We start from the raw sequence: 23,839 nt of genomic DNA on the forward strand, positions 1-23,839 counted from the left end.
ACAACATTTTTTAAAATAAAAACAAAAACGTATGTTTTCTAGTTGATGTTACATGGCACCGTGTTTGCTCGAATGGCACCAGATCAGAAGACACAATTGGTAGAAGCATTGCAAAATGTAGAGTAAGTATTCATAGGTTGTTTTTTTTTTTTTGGCTTTTCCTCTCATTGTAATTTTCAAATAAATTGTAATTTCATTTTCAAATTCAGAATAGTAATTAATATTTCTCATGTGTAAGTTTAGCATCCTTAATCCAAACACCAGAAATCTGAAATACTTCAAAATCTTAAACTTTGATTGTTACAATAGAATTTGAAGCAAGCATTTCAATATATGTAAATTTCCAAAAAAATCTGAAACACTTCTTATAACAGATGAAAAATTTAAAGTACATTTGTGTGTGTGTGTGTGTGAGAGAGGGGGGGGGAATTATTTTCTATAAGATAGGTAAACAAGCTCACATATTTATCTGGCTGAAGAAAAATATTCACAGTCCTTTCTTAAGTTTATACCCATACAGATTGTAATTTACTGCTCTTTTCATTGAAATTCATGTATAGTTTGTTATAAACAAGCCCATTCCCCATTCCCTCTGATCCCAAGTCTCCTTACACTTCTCCCTTCCAAGCTCATGTGTTCTTTCTTCTTATTTTCAAGCTACTCAATCCACTTAGTACTGCTTGTATATGTGTGGGTACATATTGAAAGAAGTGACTATAATTTGGGGTTTTTTTTTTTTTTGGTCTTGTTTTGAGGGTGGTGTGTTAGCTATACACCAAGTTCTGGGTGTATAGGTTCATACGAATGCACTTGGTTCAGGACTCTGAAATTTTAGTAGCCAGTAATGTTTGAAGTATCTAAGGGGAGAAATCCTTACTAATAACACAAAAAGTGTATTATAAAATATATAGGCTGAAGTCTTGTGCTCCACAGATAAGGAATTCAAGACACCAAAATTATTTGTCCATTTTCAAACAGAAACAAATTACTCAGGTCATGCCAGTCTCAGCCCAGTGTGCTGTCAGTAGAATGTTGTTTGTGCTCATCTAGTGTGAAAACTCATTGATCTGTTAGCTCTCTGTGATGTGTAATAAAAGCTTAATCTTATTTTTTTTCTTAGTTACTTTGTTGGGATGTGCGGTGATGGTGCAAATGATTGTGGTGTAAGTAAGGTTTTTGTGATTTATTTTGGAGTTTGTTCTTTAGCTTGAGTTATATTCACAAAATTTAATCAATATTCTTGAAACAATTAGGCTTTGAAGAGGGCACATGGTGGCATTTCCTTGTCTGAGCTTGAAGCTTCTGTGGCATCTCCTTTTACTTCTAAGACACCTAGTATTTCCTGCGTGCCGAACCTCATCAGGTAATGGAAATTGGAATAATCTTCCTCCCTCCATTCTTTTTTCTTACAAGAGACCTCAATAAAACATGTTTGTGTTTTGCATGCGTACATGCTGGATATCTAAGGAGAACAGAAAAGAGCATCTGAGTCCTGGGACTAGAGTTATGGGTACTTTTGAATTGTCAAATGGGTGTTGTAAATAGAATGCTGGATCCTCTGGAAAAGCCAGTGCTCCTAACTGCTAAGCCTCTTCTCCAGCCCCAGGACCCCCGACTCCCACCCCACCCCACCACACATGCACCTCCAGACTTGCTCTGTATGTTGAGACTGAGTTTCACTTTGTATCGTAGGCTGGCCAGTAATTACCTATGTAGCCTGGATGGCCTTGGACATGTATAAGCCTCCAGATTCAGCCTCCCCAGTGGCTATGAATACAGATCTGAGAGCTAGTATTCATGGCTCGAAGTTTTATAATATAATGGGGTAAAATATCATACAGAGCAGTACAGACTTGTTTGAATATGCATTTGACCTGTAACTCACTAATAGTAGATTGATGCTTTTGTGTCGTGACATAGTTTTTTGGTATCAAACTTTATTGTCGCTGTGAATGTTGATGTTCATCAGTCATGATGTAATCATACTCTGAAGGTCAAGCTTAAGGTGCTGTGCTGTTAGTCACATGTTGACATTTCTATTCACAGGGAGGGCCGTGCTGCTTTAATGACATCTTTTTGTGTGTTTAAATTTATGGCATTATACAGCATCATACAATACTTCAGTGTTACTCTCCTGTATTCTGTGAGTACCAGTACTGCCAAGGGATGTTCTTTATGGTCAGGCACCAAAGATATTGGGCATGTGTTTGTTGATTTTTTTTTTAGTACATTGATTAAAAATGAAATTTGTATATAAAATTACCTTGAGATAATAAAGTTGAATGAGTAGCAGTGCCATTAATTTGTTCATTAAAGCCTGCACCCATGACTACAGCTTTGTGGGGAAGAAATGCTGATTTTATTCTTTTTAGTTTGTAGTACAGATTGGCTTGGCTTATTTTGGGCAGAATTTCATGTTTGTAGGCTAGCCTCATGTTCATTATGTGGTTAAGGAGAGCCTTGAAGTCCTGATTCTCTACTGCTGTTATGTTAGATGTATGCCATCTGTGTTATAATCACAGTTGTAGTTAATTTCACTGTGCATTTACAAAAAGACATTTCAGGAATACTTGATAGAACTTTATGTCTTTGAAAGAGAATCTTGACAGTAGTTGCGATAGGTTACTCTATCAGATTATGATTGACGTGATCTCACTGTAGATTTCCTACTGACACTATGAGAACATCCCCTTTTACAATTTACAAAGGGAAAACTTAGAGTATAAAGAAACTCAAGATACTGATATTTAAGAATGCTGAGGATTAGGAATGCTGAATATTTTGAGTAAAAATTTCTTGTCAAAATCAAGAATGCTTTGTCAGATTTTAAAGTTAAACCTTCATATATTAACATTCGGTCAAAATTATACAAATGATGTTATTGTTGATTAACTTCAGAAGCAAATGTAGTTCAGTTTTTAAGCGGATTGAAGGATCATTTTGAAAGTGTCTTGTAGGGGGGACAGCAAGGCTGTTGCCTGGCAACAGTGCTATGAAAATACTCTTAAACTTTCACAATTGCTTTTGTAGATCTTGAGTAACCTGGGAGACTTTCAGTTTCTCTTCATTGATCTGGCAATCATTTTGGTAGTGGTATTTACAAGTAAGTATTTTGCTAATTTTCTTAATTCTCAAAGTATTTGAAAATTTGTAATATTAAATAATTTAATATGTTTTATTACTGGCTGCTTTATTACTGTATATGTTTCATTACTGGTTGCTTATATTTTGCCCTGTCTGTTTTCTAGACTGGAAGTGAGCTTTAATCCTGGCTCATACATTTTATATCATTTTTGTATCTTTTTTTAAACCTTTATAATGGATTTATTCACAACATTTGGGCCTTAAAATACTAATTGCTTATCTCCCCTTGGTCAGTTAGTAAATCAGAGGATCCTCTGTTAGCCATTATATTGACTTGACCTTGATGCATTATCTTTCTCTTAACTAAAAATCAGGTTTTCTTTTTTACTCAATAGAGTCTTCTCTTATACAGTACATCCCAAACATAGTTCCCCCCCTCACCCCTAGCGTCTTCCAACCTCCCATCTCCCCCAGACCCATTCCCCCTCCATTTCCTTTTCAGAAAAGAGCAGACTTCCTAAAGACAACAGCCAAACAAGACAAAACAAGATACAATAAGACAAGATGAAGCCCTCATTAAGACTGGACAAGGCAACCCAGTAGGAGGAAAAGACTCTCGAGCAGGCAAAAGAGTCAGAGATAAGCCCACTTGCCTCTAAGGAGTCCCATAAAAACACCAAGCTAACAGCCATAACATATGTAGAGCATCTGGTGCAGACCCTGTACTTACCCTTTCAGTCTCTGTGAGCCAATGTAAACCCTACTTAGTTGATTTGGTGGACCACATTGGCCTGGTGTCCTCTGTCCCACCGTCTTTTCTTCCCCCTTTTACATGGGGTTTTCCAGTCTCCAAGGGGAAGAACCTTTAATCTAGACTGTATAATGTCTGACAGTGCGTCTCTGCACTTGCACCCATAAGCTGCCAGAGGAAGCCTCTGCTGATGACTGCTGTGAGTATAGCAGAATATCATTAGGAATCATTTTGTTGATGTTTTTTCCTTCCCCAAAGACCAGTTGTGTTTGGCCCTACCCCAGGCCTCCAGTTATCTAGTCTCCAGTTTCTAGCTGTCTAAGTAGTGTTTGACATGGGCTCCCTCTTGTGGCGCACGGGCCTCAAGTTGAACCAGTCTTTGGTTGGCCACTCTCACATGTCCCCAGTACATCTTGCAGGCAGGACAGATTGATTATAGGTGGAGGGTTGTGTGACTCGGTTGGTTTCTCTTGCCATAGCCTACAGAGTATCTTCTTCTATGCATAACTAAAACATAAGGGTGAAAGTTCTAAGCCTCTCTATGTTTAGTTATCTGAATGGAAGTTGGTGATACTAACATTAAGATAAATAACTAATATGTGTCAAAATTCTATCTGCTATAACAGCCCTCACCAAATCTTTCCTGGGGTGCTAAAATTACCCCTGATGAGAATTGCTGAGTTAAGATGCTTAATGGATGATAAAACTAGTTAATGGCTGAGCAAATTTTTAATGAATGTCAGTGTGATTTTTCACACATTATTATCAAAAGATAAACAAACTGTAGAAGAAAAATTGGTAGATCCCGTGTATTGTCCGTCAATTGGACTAATTCTACTTTATGTTACAATCTATTCATATTGCTTCAAACATTACTAGTAATTTCTTTAAAGGGAAAACATGTAACTATTTCTTTTTCCAGTTTCATGTTGCATTATGTTATGACATAACAGGATATGACATGGTTTTGCTTGTGTATCACAGACGTGCGATCCTCCTGCCTCTGCCTCCCCTGTTCTGGATTAGAGGTGTGCACTACCACATGTTGATTTACAGATATTCTTATTTTTACTGGAACTAGTATTTCCCACAAATTTCAACAGAAATGTAAAACTTACTGGAGGCATTTTTGAAATAAGAATAAAATGTTTTAGCCAGGCGGTGGTGGCGCACACCTTTAATCCCAGCACTCAGGAGGCAGAGGCAGACGGATCTCTGTGAGTTTGAGACCAGTTTGGTCTACAAGAGCTAGTTCCAGGACAGGCTCTAAAGCCACAGAGAATAGAAACCCTGTCTCAAAAAACAAAATGAAACAAAACAAGAAAAAAAAAACAAAAAAAGAATAAAATGTTTTATGGTTATTATAATGTGTATGACATTTAACTTAGTGTTTAGAAACTTTTCTTACTAAATACTTAATAGATAAAACCAGAATTTTAAAAGTTTCATTTCTAAGTGAATTTTGTTTATGCTTTTATTAGTGGGGAATTTAGACAAAAACTTTCTGTTCTTTCAAATACAGTGAGTTTGAATCCTGCCTGGAAAGAACTTGTGGCACAGAGACCACCTTCAGGCCTTATATCTGGGGCGCTCCTCTTCTCCGTCTTGTCTCAGATTGTCATCTCTGTTGGATTTCAGTCGCTGGGCTTTTTCTGGGTCAAGCAGTATAAAGTGTGTGATCCATATTCAGAGTAAGTTGGTCAATTCATTGTAAGTATTTGTGTAAGATAAATATGAAAAGATGAGCCTTGAAATATGTACAGGAGTTTCATGTAGCTTGTTTTAAACACCTAATAAATTTTTTTCTTTTTGTCAAGGCAACTTTAGAAGAGTGTCTCAATTTTTGTTACTCTGTACCACAGAGTTACCTTGTATTAAGAAAGTCGATTTACCTTACCTCCTGACTGAGAAATTACATGATATCTTTTTTGATGGTGGTGTCTTAGGCAATACCTGACATCACACAATGAGAGACTATTTAAACTGGGTTTTATAATAAACCTTTTCTCATATGCCCATTTATCTGTTAATTACATGAATAAATTAATCCACTCATGGCGGCAAAACCTTAATCACCTAGTCTTTTAGTATCCAAGTGGGCCTCACTATATATATTCCGCAGTTAAAAGTGGTGGCACAAAAAGGCAGACCTCTGGCCTGTTCATGTTCTTCACTCTACTAAAATTCCAAAAATTTAAAAAAAGACACTACTTGATTATAATTTTAATGATACATAATGGAATATCTAGCTAAAGGGAAAGAAGAAAAGCTTTTCTGCCTGCCCTCTGTGTTGCTGCTGTTGTGTCTTTTGCTATAAGTAGCATCTTACTTCTTTGTATTATAGATGTCATTTTGGCCTCTTGGGAGATGCTGCTAAGCTCCTAATAGGATCTTTTTGTGTTCCAGTGTTTGTAATACAACAAGAAGCGGGTGTTGGAACTCATCGCATTTGTACAACGGAACTGAACTTGATGCGTGCACAATACAAAATTATGAAAATACCACAGTATTTTTTATCTCCAGTTTTCAGTACCTCACAGTGGCAGTTGCCTTTTCAAAAGGAAAACCATTCAGGCAGCCTTGCTACAAGAATTGTAAGTGTGACAATCACAATCCTATCTAACTACAAAGCCAGACCCTGTCTCAAAAGTAAAGTTTTAAAAAAATTAAAAAATGAATAAAATAAATGAAGAATTTTAACTGTTAAATTCTTAGACAAGATTCTAAATCTTTGCATGTTTACTTCCTTATTCTCACTTTCATGAGCATTCCTACTCTACAGTTTCAGAAGTGAAAGCAACAACTGGTTTTCATATCTTGTTACTTTGGGCCCTTTCCTTTCTGAGAATGAGTACAGAGAATTAGAATTGGAAACAGGAATCTGTAGGAGGCGCCCAGGAGACAGTGGATATCTTTTCCTTTGGGGTATTCTATACAGAACCACCTGCCCTTTTCCCTACTCATACTGTTGTGGTCAGTGTCTTTGGAGTTCCTAATTTTAAATCACTTTTGCTTCCCATACAGAATTGGCAAACAGCATAGAGATCTCTGTCCATAGGCAATAACATAGATGACATACATTAGACCTTATGAACAAAACTTGGAGTTATGTGTTAGTTACCAGCTTTTAAAAATAGAAAAATTTAAATTATTTAAATTTAAATGTGATGGCCTAGCAGTTGTCCTACTTGAGAAACTTGACCTAAGTCGAGTCCTAGGAACCTACATAAAACTACAAAGAGAGACTCACCTGCACACACACAGAAGTCCTGTGACTTCCACATATGCTCACACATGCCAGTTCACACACTTAATAACAGTTTTAACAGTTGAAAACATTAGTTGACATGGCTTTTGCTGTCAAGGAGAAAATGGCAGGTATTCTTGTGTTGTGGCCATGAAAAGACATCATTGTTCAGTTAAAATGCCAGGTCTACATTTTAGACATCATAGAAGTTATAATCATTAGACCTTGTTCTTATCCTAAAGTTGAACATTTCCACATGCACTATCCCAAGTTTGACCTTGTGCATGTTTGAACAGCTAACATTGAAATTTGTTTTTACTGGTAAGTTTTTTGTTCTTTCCTTTTGGTACTGATAATTCTTCTCTAAGATAAGAACTTTATTACTGTGTATTTATTATACATGTTATTGTGTAACTGTACTAATAGCTGTTACTAAGACCCACTAGAACCCTTCTGTGATACTTAAAATAGTACCTTTAGTATATGTATAGTTTTAGTTTATAAAACTAAAGTTAATGTACTGAAAGGTGAACCTTTTGTGGGAGTGGAGTTAGAGGAAGGGAGTGGAGATAATATTAAGGGCTTAAACCTAGGGACTCACCACAAGCTAGGTAGGTATTGTGCCATTGAACTGTATCCCCAACTCTCTTTTATTTGTTTGTTTGCTTTTTAAGGTAGTTCAGGCTGCATAACTGAGGTTACCCTGAGCTTCTGATCCTCTTGCCTTCACTTCTTGAGTGCTAGGATTGCAAGTGTTTGCTACCAAACCCAGTTTCTGTAACATTAGGGGCCCAACCTTGGGTGTAATGCTGGATAAAGCATTCTTCCAACTGAGTCTCATCCCTAGCCATTCCTTTCTTATTTTTTTTTAGTATTGTATGTGGAGGATAGGAGTCCGCTTTCTCCTTCCACCTTTTACGTGGATGTCAGAGATCAGACTTAGGTCACTGGGCTTATGCACCCTCATCAGCAACCCCCTCTTTTATCTCTTGAGACAGAGTCTCACCAAGTTTTCTTGGCAGATTTCGTACTTTTGCTAAGATTTCGGGTGCAGTGCACTGTGTCTAGAGATAGTGGTTTTCCTTTTTTTTCCCTCTTTTTAGTTATAAAGAAAACTGCCCTCAGGTTGTTTCCCTATTAGGAAAACTATCTAAGGAAATATACTTCACCCTATCTATACTTAAATTGTTGAGAAGTAAGAGATTGATTGATTGAGTCATTCCAAGCAGGGAGAGTTGTAACCAGTGCTACACAGAGAAGCCCTATCTCAAATCCCCTTCCACTCCGCAAATATATATGTTACAGGATTTTGAAAACTTCACATTTAGCTTCCAATTGATGTGAATACATGATAACCACTTTATTTATTGTTGATGATGGCCCTGATTTCTTTTTAAATGTTCTAAAATATTTCAACAGAGATATAATCATAAAATTCTGTAAAGCATATGCAAGAGTGTATAGAGGAACCAATATAGTTGGCTATATACCTTTTGCTAGTTTTCTTTCACCCCTTGTTTTCCTGTCACTGACATGCATTGCCATTGCACTTTTTGGACTAGTTCTTTGCTAAGACCATTCAGTTGTTCTCAAGTTCTAATCAATGTAATATATTACATTTATTTTGAGATTTTTATTTGTTGCTCTTACTAATACTGGAGGCACCCTCTCCTGGAATGGTATTCCCTCCTTTCTGATTTATTTTCATTTTAAAATAAAACTTACTCTTAGTCTAGCTACACATTTTCAAGCAGGTATATGTACACTATTATGTTTGGCTGTGCTTCCATTTCAAGTACCATGATAATGTGCTCTTAACTGTCATTTCTCACTAGATTGAACTTCTTTGTTTGAGGCAGGATCTTATGTAGCTGAGAGTGACATTTTGATCTTCCACCTCCCAGGTTATGATGTTGTAGGTGTGAGCCGTCATGCCCAGTAGTTTCAGCTTCTGTTTTAGTTGTTGCTTGGTCCTTGTAATTTTTGTTTGCAAAGTCCATTTCCTGTCTTTGCCTTTGAAGGTGTTGAGCTGAAATGTTGATCTCTCCTGTCTAGTTGTCATGCCTTAATTGGTGGGAATAGCTCAGATAACTTAGCCCTACAAAATAAGTTGACCTTTCAGAGACAGATAACTGAGTAAAGGAAAAGAGATAGATAGAGAGCTAAGTCAGAAGGTGGCAGTTAATGTTTGAGAAAGAAACAGGATTGAGAAGCAGCAAGAGAAGTGTGTATTAAGGACGACAAATCATAGGTGTGTATTTTGCTTTATGTATTATTTTAGGGAATAGGCAACAAATACTTTTCTGTCAGAAAGATTTGTGTTACAGTCAGCTGTGACTTGATTTTACCTGTTATTTTTCCAATGTTCTTTGGAGAACATTGAGATAGTGTCTTGCCATCCAATCTAGGCTTTTTGGATTTGAACTGGTCATGGTTCCTGTTTCAGTCTCCCAAATCTTGGAATTGTAGACATGTACCACCAAACTAACTTATTTTAGATTTTGTTTATATCTAACAGTGTCCATAGCCCAAGCTGTTCTTAGCTTAACCACTTTGCCCCAGACCGCAATCACCAGCAACACATAACTTACTCTGGCACTTGTCTCTAGTGAAGAGCATTTGTACTTGAACAGGATTGCTAAATGCTCACTTTGTTGACAATTCTAAGAGGACCCAGAAGCTGAGGGTAATCTACTAGACATTCCTACCTCCCTGAATAGTTGATTTTCCATTCTTTGTTGAATTCTTAGATTATTTTCAAAAAATTTTGTGTGCTTATGAAAAGCCATGTGACATCTAACTTTTTTGAGTAGTTCTTGGCTTATTTTTATTTATGGGTGTCTCCATCTCCATCTCCGTGTGACATGTATGCAGTGCTCACGGATGCCAGAAAAAGTTATTACATTCTTTTGAAGTTGGAGTTAAGATACAGTGTTAGCTACCAGACATGGGTGTTGAAACAGAACTTGTATCTTCTGGAAGAGCAGCAAGTGTTCCACTGCCAAGCATCTCCCAGCCCATAGTAGCTGTTTTATCTCCAGTGGAAGTTAACTTTTTTTCTCTTATGGAAATCTTGGCAGGTTTTTAGAAGTCAGATGTTAGGGGGGGAACTCAGCAACTTTTGAAAACATGTTTAAGTAAATATAACAAACTTCTTAACTAAGGAATATATTTATCAGGAACAAAATTATGCAGTAAGATTTGAAAAGTATCTAATATGGGTTATGTCTTCAGGAACTTCATCCATCAATCCATCCATTTTGATTCATTCTTCTCCTGAGATAAATCTTACCTTGCAGGTCAGGGTGATCTCAAACTCAGTCTTCCTACCTCTGCTTTTCAGTTCTGTGCCATCATACTTGCCTGTGACTATTTCTTTTAGTTCTTTATTTTTCTCCCCATTTTTACTGGTATTTGTGTGTTTCCAACTAGCATTTTCTTTAACTACTGTAACAACTTTTGGATAACTAATTAATATATTAATTTAGTTGTACTTGTGAAGTAGAATATTAGATTTCCATTTGTAAGTGTAGAATTGAGGCAGAGGAATCACTTTACAAGGATCTAACTATATATATCTGGCGGGCCTGGAACTCAAATCTGTCTTTATCTGGAATGCTGGGATTAAAGCGTGTGCTACTATTATCTGGCGTACATTTAAGATCGAAGCTAATGGACTTTAGATGTCTGGTAGTGTTGCAGGATGTTTTATACTGTAGGAAATAACAGCATATGCTTTTTATATTTCATCTTAAGTAGAGGCATTTAAAGCAAACATTGAAGTAATTATATGCTGCTTGGTGTTTGGCACCTTTTAATTTAAAGGAAATGCCTAATTTAATTGTTTGCTTTCTTTTCCAGATTTTTTTGTTATATCTGTGATTATTTTGTATGTTTTCATACTATTCATCATGTTGCATCCAGTTGCCTCTGTTGACCAGGTTCTTGAGGTAAGGCTTAGCACTCACTACTTGTGTCATGGTTGATGGTAACTGGGGTAACAGTATTAAGACATTCATAAAAAGTGGCGTTGTACTATTATATGGAAGGTAAACAGCTAAATGGTATTTCTGATGTTTGATACTGAAGAAAGATTAAACTACCTCCATTTATTTTTCCCAATATTGCTTCTTTTTTTTTTTTGTCTAAGATGTGGTTGTATTTAAACGATGCTCTAAAAGAACATAATTAAATTGATTTTATTGGTTACACCTGATTAGTTCATTGGCATATCTTTCCCCATGTGTCTTCCTTCAGTGGTTCTTCTGACATCTTTCAGTTCTCCAAATGTAAAGTTGGTGATTTTCATCCTGTTAGGGCTTTATTATATACTTGAGTTCTCTTTATCTTTTTCTGGTAGTACCAGACTCTCCAAATTATTATGACTTTGTAAGGGATCTTTATATAGTTCAGAACAATACTTCTACCTCAATGTGATAGAATCATCAAGATGTTTTTGTCTGGGAGTATTTCTTTCTAAATTTTAGGTTTGGCTTGTCGGGTACCAAGAAAAGCACCCTTGGAATTAGAGTTATACTGAGTTGTTTAATAAATTCAGGAAATAATTAGTTCCTTTTCTGTGAGCACTGTTCATTTCTCATATATTGTTATTAGTTCTCTCATTGCTGTGACAATAACTGATGAACCACTTAAGAAAGGGGGGATTTATTGTGGTTCATAGTTTGAGGGGATATCTTTTGTCAAGATGGACAATGCATGCTGTCAGGAGTTCGAGACAGCTGGTCACATTGTATCTATAGTCAGAAAGCAGAGAGAATCTCTATATTGACTGGTTTGCCATTGCCAAAATAAGCTTCTCTGGTCAAGGTTGAGAGCAGCATTAATCAGTGGGAAGATATTTAGAAGATACTCATATCCATTGAGCAAAAACAATAGTAGTTGCCTCTTGGGATCCTGACCTCCCAAGTTGTGGACTCTTACCACATTTGCAGCTACCAAATCTATAGTGAAGTCTATTCTGTAGAGCAGGCCTTAAATCTAGTCAGAGAGCAGTTCCCCTGAACCTTTGTGTCACTATTGAACTAGTATGTACATCTTTGCTTGGTGGTGATCTCTATCGTAGCATGCCAGGTGCAGTGCTGATTTTCCAGGTCAGTTCCAGCTTGATTTCTCTGTATCCTGTAAACAGAGTGTATTGTTATCTTTGGCACTAGATAGTCTTACCTTCTAGCTGTGATGAACAACCAAGAGCAATGGCAATATATTCTAGGGCCTCCCTGACCCACACCTGACATTGATAATTTTCATGTAATAATTTATGTCTTCTGGGGAAAGTGTTGTTCACCCTTACATGATACTTCTTTCAAACTCAGTTTTCCTCTTTCTTATATATATATACTTTTTTTAACACTTATTTTTATTTGTTTGTGTGAGTGGTTTGCTTGCATGTGTGTAGGTACACTACATGCATGCAGTGCCCAGAGACCAGAAGGAGGGAGTCAGATCAGCTGTTGACAGTCACAGTTGTGAGTTGTCTTGTGGGTGCTGAGACTGAAGCTGGGTCCTCCGCAGTACCCTTAACCACTGAGTCATCTCTCCAGTCCCTGGATGCACATTTTAAACTAGCTCACCCCCTCCTCTGTTTTCCTCCCCATCACCTGAAACCCTGCCTAACCACTACCACTTTTTCCCTCTACTTTTATATTACATGCGTGCCACTCTCTCCATCCCCTTTAAGGTCTCCTTTCCCTCTTAATAAATAAGCCTTTTCTAACTCCTCTCCATATGGGAGAGAGTGTGAAGTATTTGTCTTTCTTGACCTAAGTTGTTAACACTTAGTACATTTTCCAGTTCCATCCATCTTTTTGCAGGTGATTTCACTTTTCTTTATAGCCTTTACATAATTTCATTTTTATTTACATAATTTAATTTTTACAGCTGAATAAATTATGTGTGCAGCACATTTTCATTATCCATTCATCTCCTAGCTATTGTGACTAGAGCAGCCATGAACATGATGTGTAAATATCCCTGTAGTAGGATATAAAATCGTTGAACGTTTCCAGGAGGGGTATTGCTGGGATCATGGTAATTCTGTTTTTCAATTAGAAACCTCCGGTTTCCATGGTGGCTATGCCAATTCATACTCCCACCAACAGTGGATTAAGGGTTCTTTCCCCACATTTTCACCAGCATTTCGTATTGTTTGTTTCTTGAAGGTAGCCATTCTGATTAGGTAAGATGCAGTCTCAAAGCAGTTTCAGTTTTCTCAGTGGCTACTGGTATTGAATACTTTAATGTTTATTTTCCAGCTTTTTTTTTTTTCTTTTGAGAATTCTCTGCTCAGTATCCCTTTTTGTTTGCTTTTTGTTTTTTTCTGGGTGAAAGGGGCACTGTTTTCTTAATTTTTAGTTTCTTGATTTTTTTTTATATATATTCTATATACTAATCCCATCAGATGTGTATCTGGCAATTTTTTTTTAACCCATTCTATAGGCTGCCTTTTCACTTGATTGACAGGGATTTTGGTGGTGGTGGTTTTGCTGTATAGAAGCTTTTTGTTTATGAAACCCTATTTGTTATTGGTCTTATTTCCTGCCTGAGCAGTCAGAGTTGGTTTTTTTGTTTTTGTTTTTTTTTCACAAAGTTGTTCCCTTATCTTAATATCTGCTTTCTATTTTTTCTTGAGAAAGTTTCAGGTCTTATGCTGAGGTTCTTTATCCATCTAGAGTTGAGATGAGGCACTAGTTTTGTTCTACATTTTGGTCTCCAATTTCCCCATCATACTTTGTTGAAAATGCTACCTTTTTTACTATCTGTGCTTTTGGCATCTTATAGTTGTGTACGCTCTTTACATTGATCCTCTGTTATATTCTGTTGATCTTTATATCTGAGGTTTTGTTGTTATTGTTGTTTGTTATTACCATGCTGCTTCTGTTACAGTGGCTCTTTAGCGTAACTAGAAATCAATTATGCTTATACCTTAAGCAGTGTTATTTTTCTCAAGATTGCTTTGACCAAGTGGAGTCCTGGTCTTTCTTGTGGGCGCTCTGCAAGCAGCACAGTGTTAAGAAAAAGCGAGCCCAGTTCAACACAACTCAGTAGCCAGTGTTGTTTTAAACTTCGAGAAATTGACACCAGGTAGTTTGTTTCAGACATATTTAAGCACATCACAGTTTGGGGTAAAGTATCCTTGTATTCTGGGTTGGCAGTTGTCTTTCAGAACTTGAAAGATACCATTACAAGCCTTTTGGCTCTTAAAATTCAGTTGCCCCTCTGCTCTTCTGATAAGCTGCCTTGATGTGTGACTTCATCTTTATCCTGCTGCTTTCAGTTTGCTGTTTAATTTTGCCGTGACTGAGGAGCTCCTTTTCTGTTCTTGTTTGGCCCTAAATGCATCCTGTAACTAGGCTGGCATCTTTCCTAATGTGAAGAAATATTGTTAATGTTCTCTTTCCCTTTAAAATAAGATTTTTCTCCTATGCCTGTATTTGGTCTTTACAAAATGTCACACATTTTATAAATTCTCACTAGCAACTTTATACTTTCTTTGTCTATGTTGGGTTGTTCTCGTTCCTCCATTTTCTCTCCTCTCCTCGATCCTCAGTTGGTGGAACTTTGCAGGGAGCTTTTTATTTGACCTGTCTCCACCCCAGCATTGCAGATGATTGAATTTTTTTTAGTATTTCCATCTCTGGAGTTCCTCTTTAGAGCCTTACATTGCCTTCTCTGTTTTGTTCAATTGCTTACGTTTTTATTCAGCAGCTTATTTTGTTTGATATCTTCAAGTATACTTATCTTTTATGTTCTCTGCCAGGGGTTTCATATAATTCATTCATACTAGATGCCATTACTGTAGAATTAGCAATTTTTGAAAGGTTGTTTTTGTTATTTTTTAATAAGTACATCTTATCATGTTCAAGTGAGACTTAGCTATGGTAGAGTTGAGGATTAGTTTAGAAAGGAGTTCTGGTAATAGGCTCTGTTTATTTCCTGAGGTGAATATAGTAACCACAGCACTCCTTCAAATTGACTTTGTTGGAAAATGAACTACCACTGATAATAGTGGAGTATTTTAGTTAATGAGGTTAGGATTGGGATCAAAGTAGGGTGGGTGAGGGTAAAAATAAGTATGAATTCAGCTTTGAGGAAAGAATCAAGGAGAGGGAAGGTGAGATACTGTTAGGGTTCACAGATAATAGGAATTGGTAAGGCTGTGTAAGGTTATAATTGAGAGGCCAAAAGAGGAGGGATTAAAGGTGAAAAAGGAAAATACATTGAAGAGATGAAGCATAGATGGAAGATATAGTTAAAGCCTAATGGGTGAAGAAACGTGACAGTCTTCAAACCTAACAGCAGTACATAGACAAAATAAAAAGCACAGTTGCATTGAATTGAAAGGTTCAGCTCTCAGAGGCTCCACATTGGGGGCCGTGGCATAAATAAAGGTGTTGCTCTCTGCAGTGTGAGTTGTGTCCTTTTCGTAGCTCTTGAATAGGAAGGTGATCCTTTTTTCCTGTCTTTATCAGTCTGGACTCCCAAGCCCATGGGATGGTGGCACCCGTGATTAAATTCCTGCATCTCTAGTCAGATTCTTTTTGGAAAGGAAACTCTGTCTCACAGAGTTAACAGTGAAGATTCCATTCAGTAATGTAATTTTCTCCATGAGATGTTTTGTACATTTTTGTTCAATGTATTGCAGGATTGGTATGTCAAGGGAACAAAAGCCATATCTATTTACACTAACATGAGATACCAAGGATTGTTTGAGCTCAGGAGTTTGAGGCTACCATGGGAAACAAAGTGAGACCCTTTTTAAAAAATATTTATTTATTTATTTATTTATTTATTTATTTATTTATTTATTATGTATGCAATATTCTGTTAGTGTGTATGCCTACAGGCCAGAAGAGGGCACCAGACCCCATTACAGATGGTTGTGAGCCACCATGTAGTTGCTGGGAATTGAACTCAGGACCTTTGGAAGAACAGGCAATGCTCTTAACCTTTGAGCCATCTCTCCAGCCCCAAGACCTTGTTTTTAAAAAAGAAGATTTCAAGAGAAATCTGTAGTGCAGACACCCCCTTAAACTAGTTTCATTTAGGTTATTAATAATATCTTGATGTTCTAAGTTTTATAACACAAATAGGTATGTATTTATAGGCCAGTACAAAAATGGAGTTTCTAGGAGTGTGTTTTAGTTCTTACTATTTCGTTTTTTCAAATTTCTAATATACGTACATACATACACACATACATATACATACATGTAGATATGTGTATTTAAGTGCAGGTTTTTCTCAGGGACCAGAGGCATTAGATCCTCGGAAACCAGAGTTAGAGTTGAGTTTGTGAGTCTCCAGATAGTCAGTTCTGGGAACTAACTTTGGGACTGTGGAGGAAAAGCACATTCTCTTTGCCTCTTAGCCATCTCTTCTGCTCTGTGTGTGATTTTTGTTGTTGTTGTTGTTATTTTGTTTGTTTGCTTGTTTTGAGACAGGGTTTCTTATGTTAATAGGAAGTACATTAGGTCAACTTACTCCTTCACATCTTACATAGTGTTTTAGCTACTCATTGATAAATATTTGCTGACTTAAAGGATATTTTAGGTCAAAGAGAGCAATCAGATTTTAGTGTTAGATACTATGGTGTGTGGGCGTAGTTCTAGCTGTTTAGAGGCTTGAACAGGGGAAAGTCAACTTAATTTGACCAGCATTAAATTAGTATGTACCTCATTTTTAAAAACAGATTTGTTTTTAACTATATGTATATCTGGAGGAATGTACGTGCTGACTGCAGGGCCTAACAGAGGCCAGACGACTATAGCACTTAATTCCTTGATGTTGGAGTTAACAGGTAGCCAACAGATGTAGCTACCAGATCTGGATGCTGAGAAGCACATGCTTCCTAACCACAGAGCCATTGCTCTAATGTCTCTGCCTTATTTTTGAAAGATTTTTATTTAAAAAAAAAAAACAACTTGTTAGACATTTGTAATACTGTAGATTAGAGTAGCTTAGACTTTTGAGCGTCTTAAGATTTAATGCTAGCCAGGCAATGGTAATGCACACCTTTAATCCCAGCACTCGGGAGGCAGAGGCAGGCGGATTTCTGTGAGTTTGAGGTCAGCCTGGTCTACAGAGTGAGTTCCAGGACAACCAAGGCTACACAGAGAAACCCTGTCTTGAAAAACAAACAAAAAAGATTCAGTGGTGAGAGCAATCACTTTTTAAATTGTGAGATAGTTTTATTGTGTGAAAAGATGCATATTTTGTGGCATTACCAAAAGTTAAATGGATAAAGTGTGTATTTGCATTTTATATATGTATATATACATGTACCTATGTAAATATATATATATATATATATATACACACACACATATAGGTACATAGCATTGGTTTTGGTAAACTCAGATCTCTCTCTCTCTCTCTTTTTTTTTTTGAGATAAGGTCTTAGGTATTTCACTCTGATTTGTACCTATAAGATATCTAGGATTAAATGAACTCATGATCTTCCTTTTTCTGCCTCCTAAGTACTGACTGGGATTACAGGCATGACTTCAGATACCATGATATAATGCTATAATATCAATTAAGACTAACTTAATTTTTTTTTCCTTTAGATTGTATGTGTACCATACCAGTGGCGTATACATATGCTTATCATTGTTCTTATCAATGCCTTCGTGTCTATCACGGTTGAGGTAAGCACCCAGTTTTGGGATTCTTGGGTGATCTAAAGGTGGTAGTGGTGGGAGAACAGCTAATATTATACAGAAGTCCACACTCTCATTTTAGGCAGATTGTTTCAACTTCCTGATCAGACCTTTCTGCAGTTCTATCTAGATTTGATGGAGTTGCATTCATGAATATAGGAGGTATTAGATAGTGAGATAGCAAAATGAGCAGTGAGCAGAGAGAAGAGTAGGTGTCCGTGCGCTCATAGAGCTGTGTTCCCAACAGAAAGTAAAGTGTGCCACTTGGAAAAATGGCTTGGGTTTTTAAATTGAGGTGAGATGGGAGCATGGATATTTGTAGCTGATCATTTTACATTCTATAGAATTCAAAAATTCTAGAAAGCACATTTAAGATTGTGTTAGGATTCTTTTCCTACTGTGTAAGCTCATCTTTTATTCTTGTTATGTAGAGAATTATTTGTATTGGTTGCTGATGAAATGTTTGTATAGTTATGTAGACAGAATTAATATGAAGACAGAATTAATACTAGATATTAAGTAAAAGTAACTCTTTAAGAAAATGGCCATGAATCATCAACATTGTTAATTTAGGGAAGCACTGGGGACCAGAACCTAATTTGTAGAAAATTTAGTCTTGTTTTTATCAAGAATTTTATGACTTGTATTTGTTACAAAAGTTACTTAACCTTTTGTAGTATTTACTGAAGTTTGCCATATGAAAAGCAAATCACATTTTTTATATTAATGATGCAACATTGTGTGAATGTTAGCAAATGTGCATGTTGAAAAGGAATGACCTGGCGTTTTTAATTCTTAACTCACTGGAATATCTCTCAGAGCTTCTTCCTTGACACGGTCCTTTGGAAGGTTGTGTTCAGTCGAGACAAACAAGGAGAGTATCGTTTCACCACCACACAGCCACCGCAGGTTGGAAACGAGCTGTTGATTACTGTTGATTCTTCACGTACATACTGGCTTTCCCACTTGTGTACTTTGTTCTGTTATTCTGTGTGTTCAGCTTCAGCCGCCTCTGTTGTGCCTGGCATTTCTTTTTCTTTTTTGGTAAGGAGTCCTAGAAAACTCAATACTTAATATAGGTTTTTTAGGACTTGGAGAATTTCGTAAGTCTCTTCCATTCCAATCCTCTGTATGTGTGTGTGTGCTCACTTGAATGTCTCAGTCTGTCTTATCCTAAAAGATGGGAGTTAATTTTTTTCTTTCCCCAGAAGGGTTTCTCTGTGTAGCCCTGGCTGTTTTGGAATCACTTTGTAGACCAGGTTGGCCTTGAACTCCCAGAGATCTGCCTACCACTGCCTCATAAGTGCTGGGAATAAAAGCGTACACCACTACCACCCAGCTGAGAGTTAATTCTGTAATTTTTGCCTGATTTATAGTTTATGTTTTATATGCTTTATATGCATGCTATTGTATTTTCACTAGTCTGATTAGAAGGTAAATGACAGTCATGTAAACAAAATTTTTGTTTTTTTTCTTAGATAATGATGAGGAGACACTTTCTGCTATTTTATTTCTGTGTTTTTGTTCTGACAGTTGCTATGCATTAATTTAATGTGGCCTTTAGCTTTCCCTGACCAGTACCAGTCATTCAAAAATTATTTGCTCATTTCTGGCAAAAGGAAAGAAAAGTTTGTTACCTAGTGTGAGGATGTTACAGTAGAGCCACCCCCCTTCCCCCTAGAGACAGAGTTTCTCTGTAGCTTGGGAGTCTGTCCTGGAACTAGCTCTTGTAGAACAAGCTGACCTCAAACTCAGAGATCCGCCTGCCTCTGCTTCCCGAGAGCTCTTGATAGAATGTACAGGTTAGTCTGTAGATTTCTGTTATTTAATCATAGCCTACGAGAACTTTTTTAACATCGCACCTTGCCAAAAGTTGTAGCACACAGTCCCAGCACAGGAGAGGTGGGGATAGAAGGAAAGATCATAGAGAGTTCAAGGACAGATTGTATTACATTAGAACCTGTTTCCAAATGTTACCCATTGTTCTTTATGACATGGGTGATGTGCCTTGCTAATATGTGTTCAAGGATTGGCATTTCTGACTTAGAGCATCAACTCATTTTCATCACCTTTTACCTAAATGGTGACTTCCTGAGTTTTATGTTGTAATTAAGCAGGCCTGAGATCCAGGTTAGATTCCAGGCTTGCTGTGTACGATGTAGAGTGCTACTTGTGCTCTGTGCTGCATGGTGGAATAACAGTGGTATGCAGTGGCAGCATGAGTCTGAAGTCAACTGCAGTTTCTTTTTTCTCAAAGCAGTGCAATGCTTGTTTGTCACTAGTAGAGGGCAGGACCGGAAAGACCTGTGGGGCTCAGGTCCTTTAGCTGAACCTCCTCTGTGATAATGACATAGCTGTATTTTCTTTGGGTGACTTCACTATTGCTACATTATTTCAGATCAGACTGGCTCAGGTCACCCTTCTCGTGTGAGATACTAGTGTTGGAAAGGCACAGGCTTAGGGAAACACACAAATTTTTAACCTTCTCTGAAGAGATCTCTAACCTTCTCTAAATAAGGAAGTACAGGCATATTCTAAAGAGGGGTTTACTTGCTTAAAAGATGGGTCATTTAAGGAACAAAATATTTGCATTAGAAATGCTTATTTTTCCTTTTGGTTTTTGGAGACAGTTTAACTATGTAGCCAAGGTTATCTTGGAACTCAGAGATCTGCCAACCTCTGCCTTCTGAGTGCTGGGATTAAGTGCCACCCTACCCAGTTATTCAAGCACAATTTGAATGGCAAATATACATATTCTTTACTACTGTCTCTTCAAAATTTGTAAATATGGTTCTTAATTCTTAAGTTTTTATTCATGTGAAGTTCTACCTCTAAAAAATGTTCTTGGGAGGTAATAAAGATAACAGGACAGCTTATTAGCATGTAAGCTCCGCAAGTCCTGCAAGTAGACCCATTCTGGATCAGTTCTGTGGTTTTAGAAAGCACTTTTTGAAGCTTTATTTTTAAACAAGGAGAGTCCTTATCTTGGTGCATAAAGATTAAGTTTCCTTAGTGATGCTTCTGTGTGAAGTGCTTTGCTTCTTGTTCAGTGTCCAACTCTGTCCAACACCCCCTTTCCTCCCCCGCCAGGGAGTGGCAGTGTCTGTAGACAATTTTGGTTATCACACATAAGGGAAAGAGGTTGTTATTGACATAGAGAATGGGTAGAGGCCATTGGTGCTGCTAAATAAATGTCCTTTGGTACATAGACAACAGCTCCTGCCAAAAAAGAATGATGTATCTCAGAGCTGCGCCCATGCTGATACAGAGAGCTCTACTGTAGGTGAGAAGGAAGCAGAGATGGCTGGTGACACTGCAGGCCGTGTGTGCGGCTGTTCTGCCTAACTGGAGGTGCTCAGTTTTACAGAGAAGCCCATGAGATCCCAGACTGCAGCTCTCAGTGTTAGAGAAAGAACACCCCTTTTCTTTCATATTCAGGGCACTGCTGAGTTAGTTCAGGGCTGTAGGTTGTAGTCTAGGCCCCACACTAAACTGAGGTGGTTGAATTTGGAAGTAATGAGAGAACTAGAGCTGTTGTGCACTGTGACCCTCTTGAGGTTTTATGCCTGAGTTAGGTTTTCTCTTTCGTGAAAATCTAACTGAGCAGTAGCCATTATGCAACTTGAAAAAACTATTTAAAAATACCATTTGAATTTACTTAGATAGATTGGTAGGATGCTTGGATTATATTTGTTTTATAATGAGGATTGATATGGAAGATTTATGAAAGTAACAGTATATGCCATATATGGAAAAAAATGCTTCCTAAATGACTGCTGGCCTTAAAGATCTGGGCATTAGAATGAGCAACTTGGAATATCTGAGAAGCAAGATTGTGACTGCAGGTGTTTATAAACATTTGTCTGGTTTCTTTGTTGACCAGTGATATTCTTGCTCTTGTCTTAGAGATTCTGTTTTTGACCATGTTAACCATTCCAAATTAATTAAATCTAAGGATTCAGTGTTGTCCTTCTTGAGGAACTGAAACTGCGCTGAGGAGACCCAAGTGCTCATTCTAAGTCCCATGACTAAAATACCCTTTTTGTCACACATTGACCTCCTGTCTTCCTTTGCTGTCATCTTTCCTTTCCTGAGTTCTGTCATGACTGTAGCCTTTAATATTTTCTTCCAGTGAATTATGTTGTTTGAAGATGTGTGTGGTACATTTATGTGCAGTCTCATGAATCTTGTGTGTGGTGTATTTATTTTTTGTGACATTTGGGGGAGCTAAGGTTACAGGAACAAACATGTTTTCTAATTATGGTAGACTAGGAGGAATCTCAGGTATTCTTTGTGACTTGATATACAATGAATATACATTGTTTTCAACAGATGTGAATATATATGTGTGTGGCTATATACATACACATGCATATATATTAAATATTAAAAGCAAACTGCACTTATGATGTCACTTGTGATTGGCTTTAATTATATTGCTTGCTTTTGTTTCCACAGGTGTAGAGCAGTGAATTTAGAGGGGAATGTGTGTGTCTGTGTGTCTTAGATTCCATTACTCTCGGCTCTTTGCCTGTTGTGCATCACCTTTCCACTCAGAGGTCTCCTGTCTGCACAGACAAGCATGATGTGTTTCTCTGATGCTTTAGCAGTGCTACTGTCAGTGAAAGTGACAGCTTTCATATTTAGGAACAGTGCTCTTTTCCACAATTGGGCTGAAGACTGGAAGCACTGGGGAAGCAGTAAAATGCAGTAGTTTAGGGTTATCTCAGATGACTGACTGTTGTGTGGTGCAGCTACACCGGGGAGGAAACTCCTAACTGGTACTTGATCTCCTGAGGGAGCCTGGGCATGGTGATTACTGTGGGTGGATTTGTAGTGGATTCTTTTTTTAAAGAATAATGCAATATCACACCCCACCTTGGGCTTTCCTTTTTTTTTTTTTATTTTTGATGTGGGGGGGTCTTTCTTACTGTAAAACACTGGCTGGCCTTGAACTCATGGTATAGACCAGGCCAGCCTCAAACTTGTGAAGATCCTCCTGCATACTGGTGTTATAGGCAAGTGCCACCATGCACAGCTAATAACTTTGATTGTGGTGGTAATAGAGATTACTGGATGAATCATCTTCAAACCTTTTAGTTTTCCCTAGAATGTAATATAACTTATCTGTGACTACAGTTTTGCCTTTAAGTCCTTGGGAGTGATGCAGCTCAGTTTTATTTACATACTGAAAAAGAGAGGCAGGGTTCCCGATGGTTGTCTTACTAAAGTGAGAAAAGTACCGGGAATAACAGTTTTCAGTGCTTTTATTTTGAAGTACTTTTGGTTCTCCCCATTGGCTACTACTTGCCTTATGATTTGATGGATCAATCTGTTGAGATAGAGGTTTCACTTTGGAGCTTAAACTGGCCCCAGACCTACTGTTTAGCTCAGGCTGGAATGAGCCCCAAAAATTCCTGCCTTGGCCTCCCTAGTACTAGGATTATAGGTACTACACATGCTTGGGTCCTGTTGGCCAATTAAGAAGTGTGTTTCAACTATGTATTATAACACATTTGCCTTTCTTGACTGTAGGTACGGTGGATGTTCACATTAGAACATTCATCTGTTGTATTTCCATTTTGTAGGATTGCTTCCATTGAGGTTAGAGCCTAGTGTGGGCTGGGTTATTTATTGCTGGGCAAAAGGATAACTGGGACATAAATTTTATTTGAAAGAAGCAATAACCAAGTAATTTACTGGCTGTTTTCAGAGGTGAAATAGTCATTTAGATTTATTTCAAACTTCGCTTGGAACTATTCTGTTGAGTTTATTTTCCTGCAAGAACTTTGTCTTTCTGTTCTCGAAGGATTATTTATCTAAGGTCATATTCATCAGTAATGTCATGATTGATCACAGTGGTTTCAATTTAGTTTTATTTTATGAATTTGTATTTTGCCTACATGTGTAGTATATGTGCATCTATGTACAGTGCCTGTGGAGGACAGAAGAGGGCATTAGAGCTCCTGGAGCTGAAGTTAAAGGTGGTTGTGAGCTGCCGTGTGTGTGCTGGGAATTGAACTCAAGTCCTCTGAAAGAGCAGTTGGTTCTCTTTATCACTGAGCCATCTCTGCAGCC

The 23,839-nt window shown here is 37.5% G+C and overlaps 1 protein-coding gene across 4 annotated transcripts in view; it reads left to right on the forward strand.

The window, feature by feature from the left end:
* The window catches only part of Atp13a3 (ATPase 13A3), an 80,698-nt gene that overhangs the window by 52,290 nt on the left and 4,569 nt on the right, over positions 1 to 23,839 (forward strand). For 3 of the 4 annotated variants that reach the window (XM_075967521.1, XM_075967527.1, XM_075967523.1), the window contains 10 exons: positions 43 to 122; positions 1,121 to 1,163; positions 1,254 to 1,363; positions 2,047 to 2,143; positions 3,031 to 3,103; positions 5,358 to 5,526; positions 6,242 to 6,429; positions 10,944 to 11,032; positions 17,669 to 17,749; positions 18,581 to 18,670. In XM_075967521.1, coding sequence (XP_075823636.1) covers positions 43 to 122; positions 1,121 to 1,163; positions 1,254 to 1,363; positions 2,047 to 2,143; positions 3,031 to 3,103; positions 5,358 to 5,526; positions 6,242 to 6,429; positions 10,944 to 11,032; positions 17,669 to 17,749; positions 18,581 to 18,670 — 1,020 coding nt within the window. The remainder of the gene's footprint in view (positions 1 to 42; positions 123 to 1,120; positions 1,164 to 1,253; positions 1,364 to 2,046; positions 2,144 to 3,030; positions 3,104 to 5,357; positions 5,527 to 6,241; positions 6,430 to 10,943; positions 11,033 to 17,668; positions 17,750 to 18,580; positions 18,671 to 23,839) is intronic. The other variant, XM_075967531.1, reaches the window with a different exon arrangement.

This window comes from Microtus pennsylvanicus, chromosome 1 (assembly GCF_037038515.1).
Source record: "Microtus pennsylvanicus isolate mMicPen1 chromosome 1, mMicPen1.hap1, whole genome shotgun sequence".
Lineage (NCBI taxonomy): Eukaryota > Metazoa > Chordata > Mammalia > Rodentia > Cricetidae > Microtus > Microtus pennsylvanicus.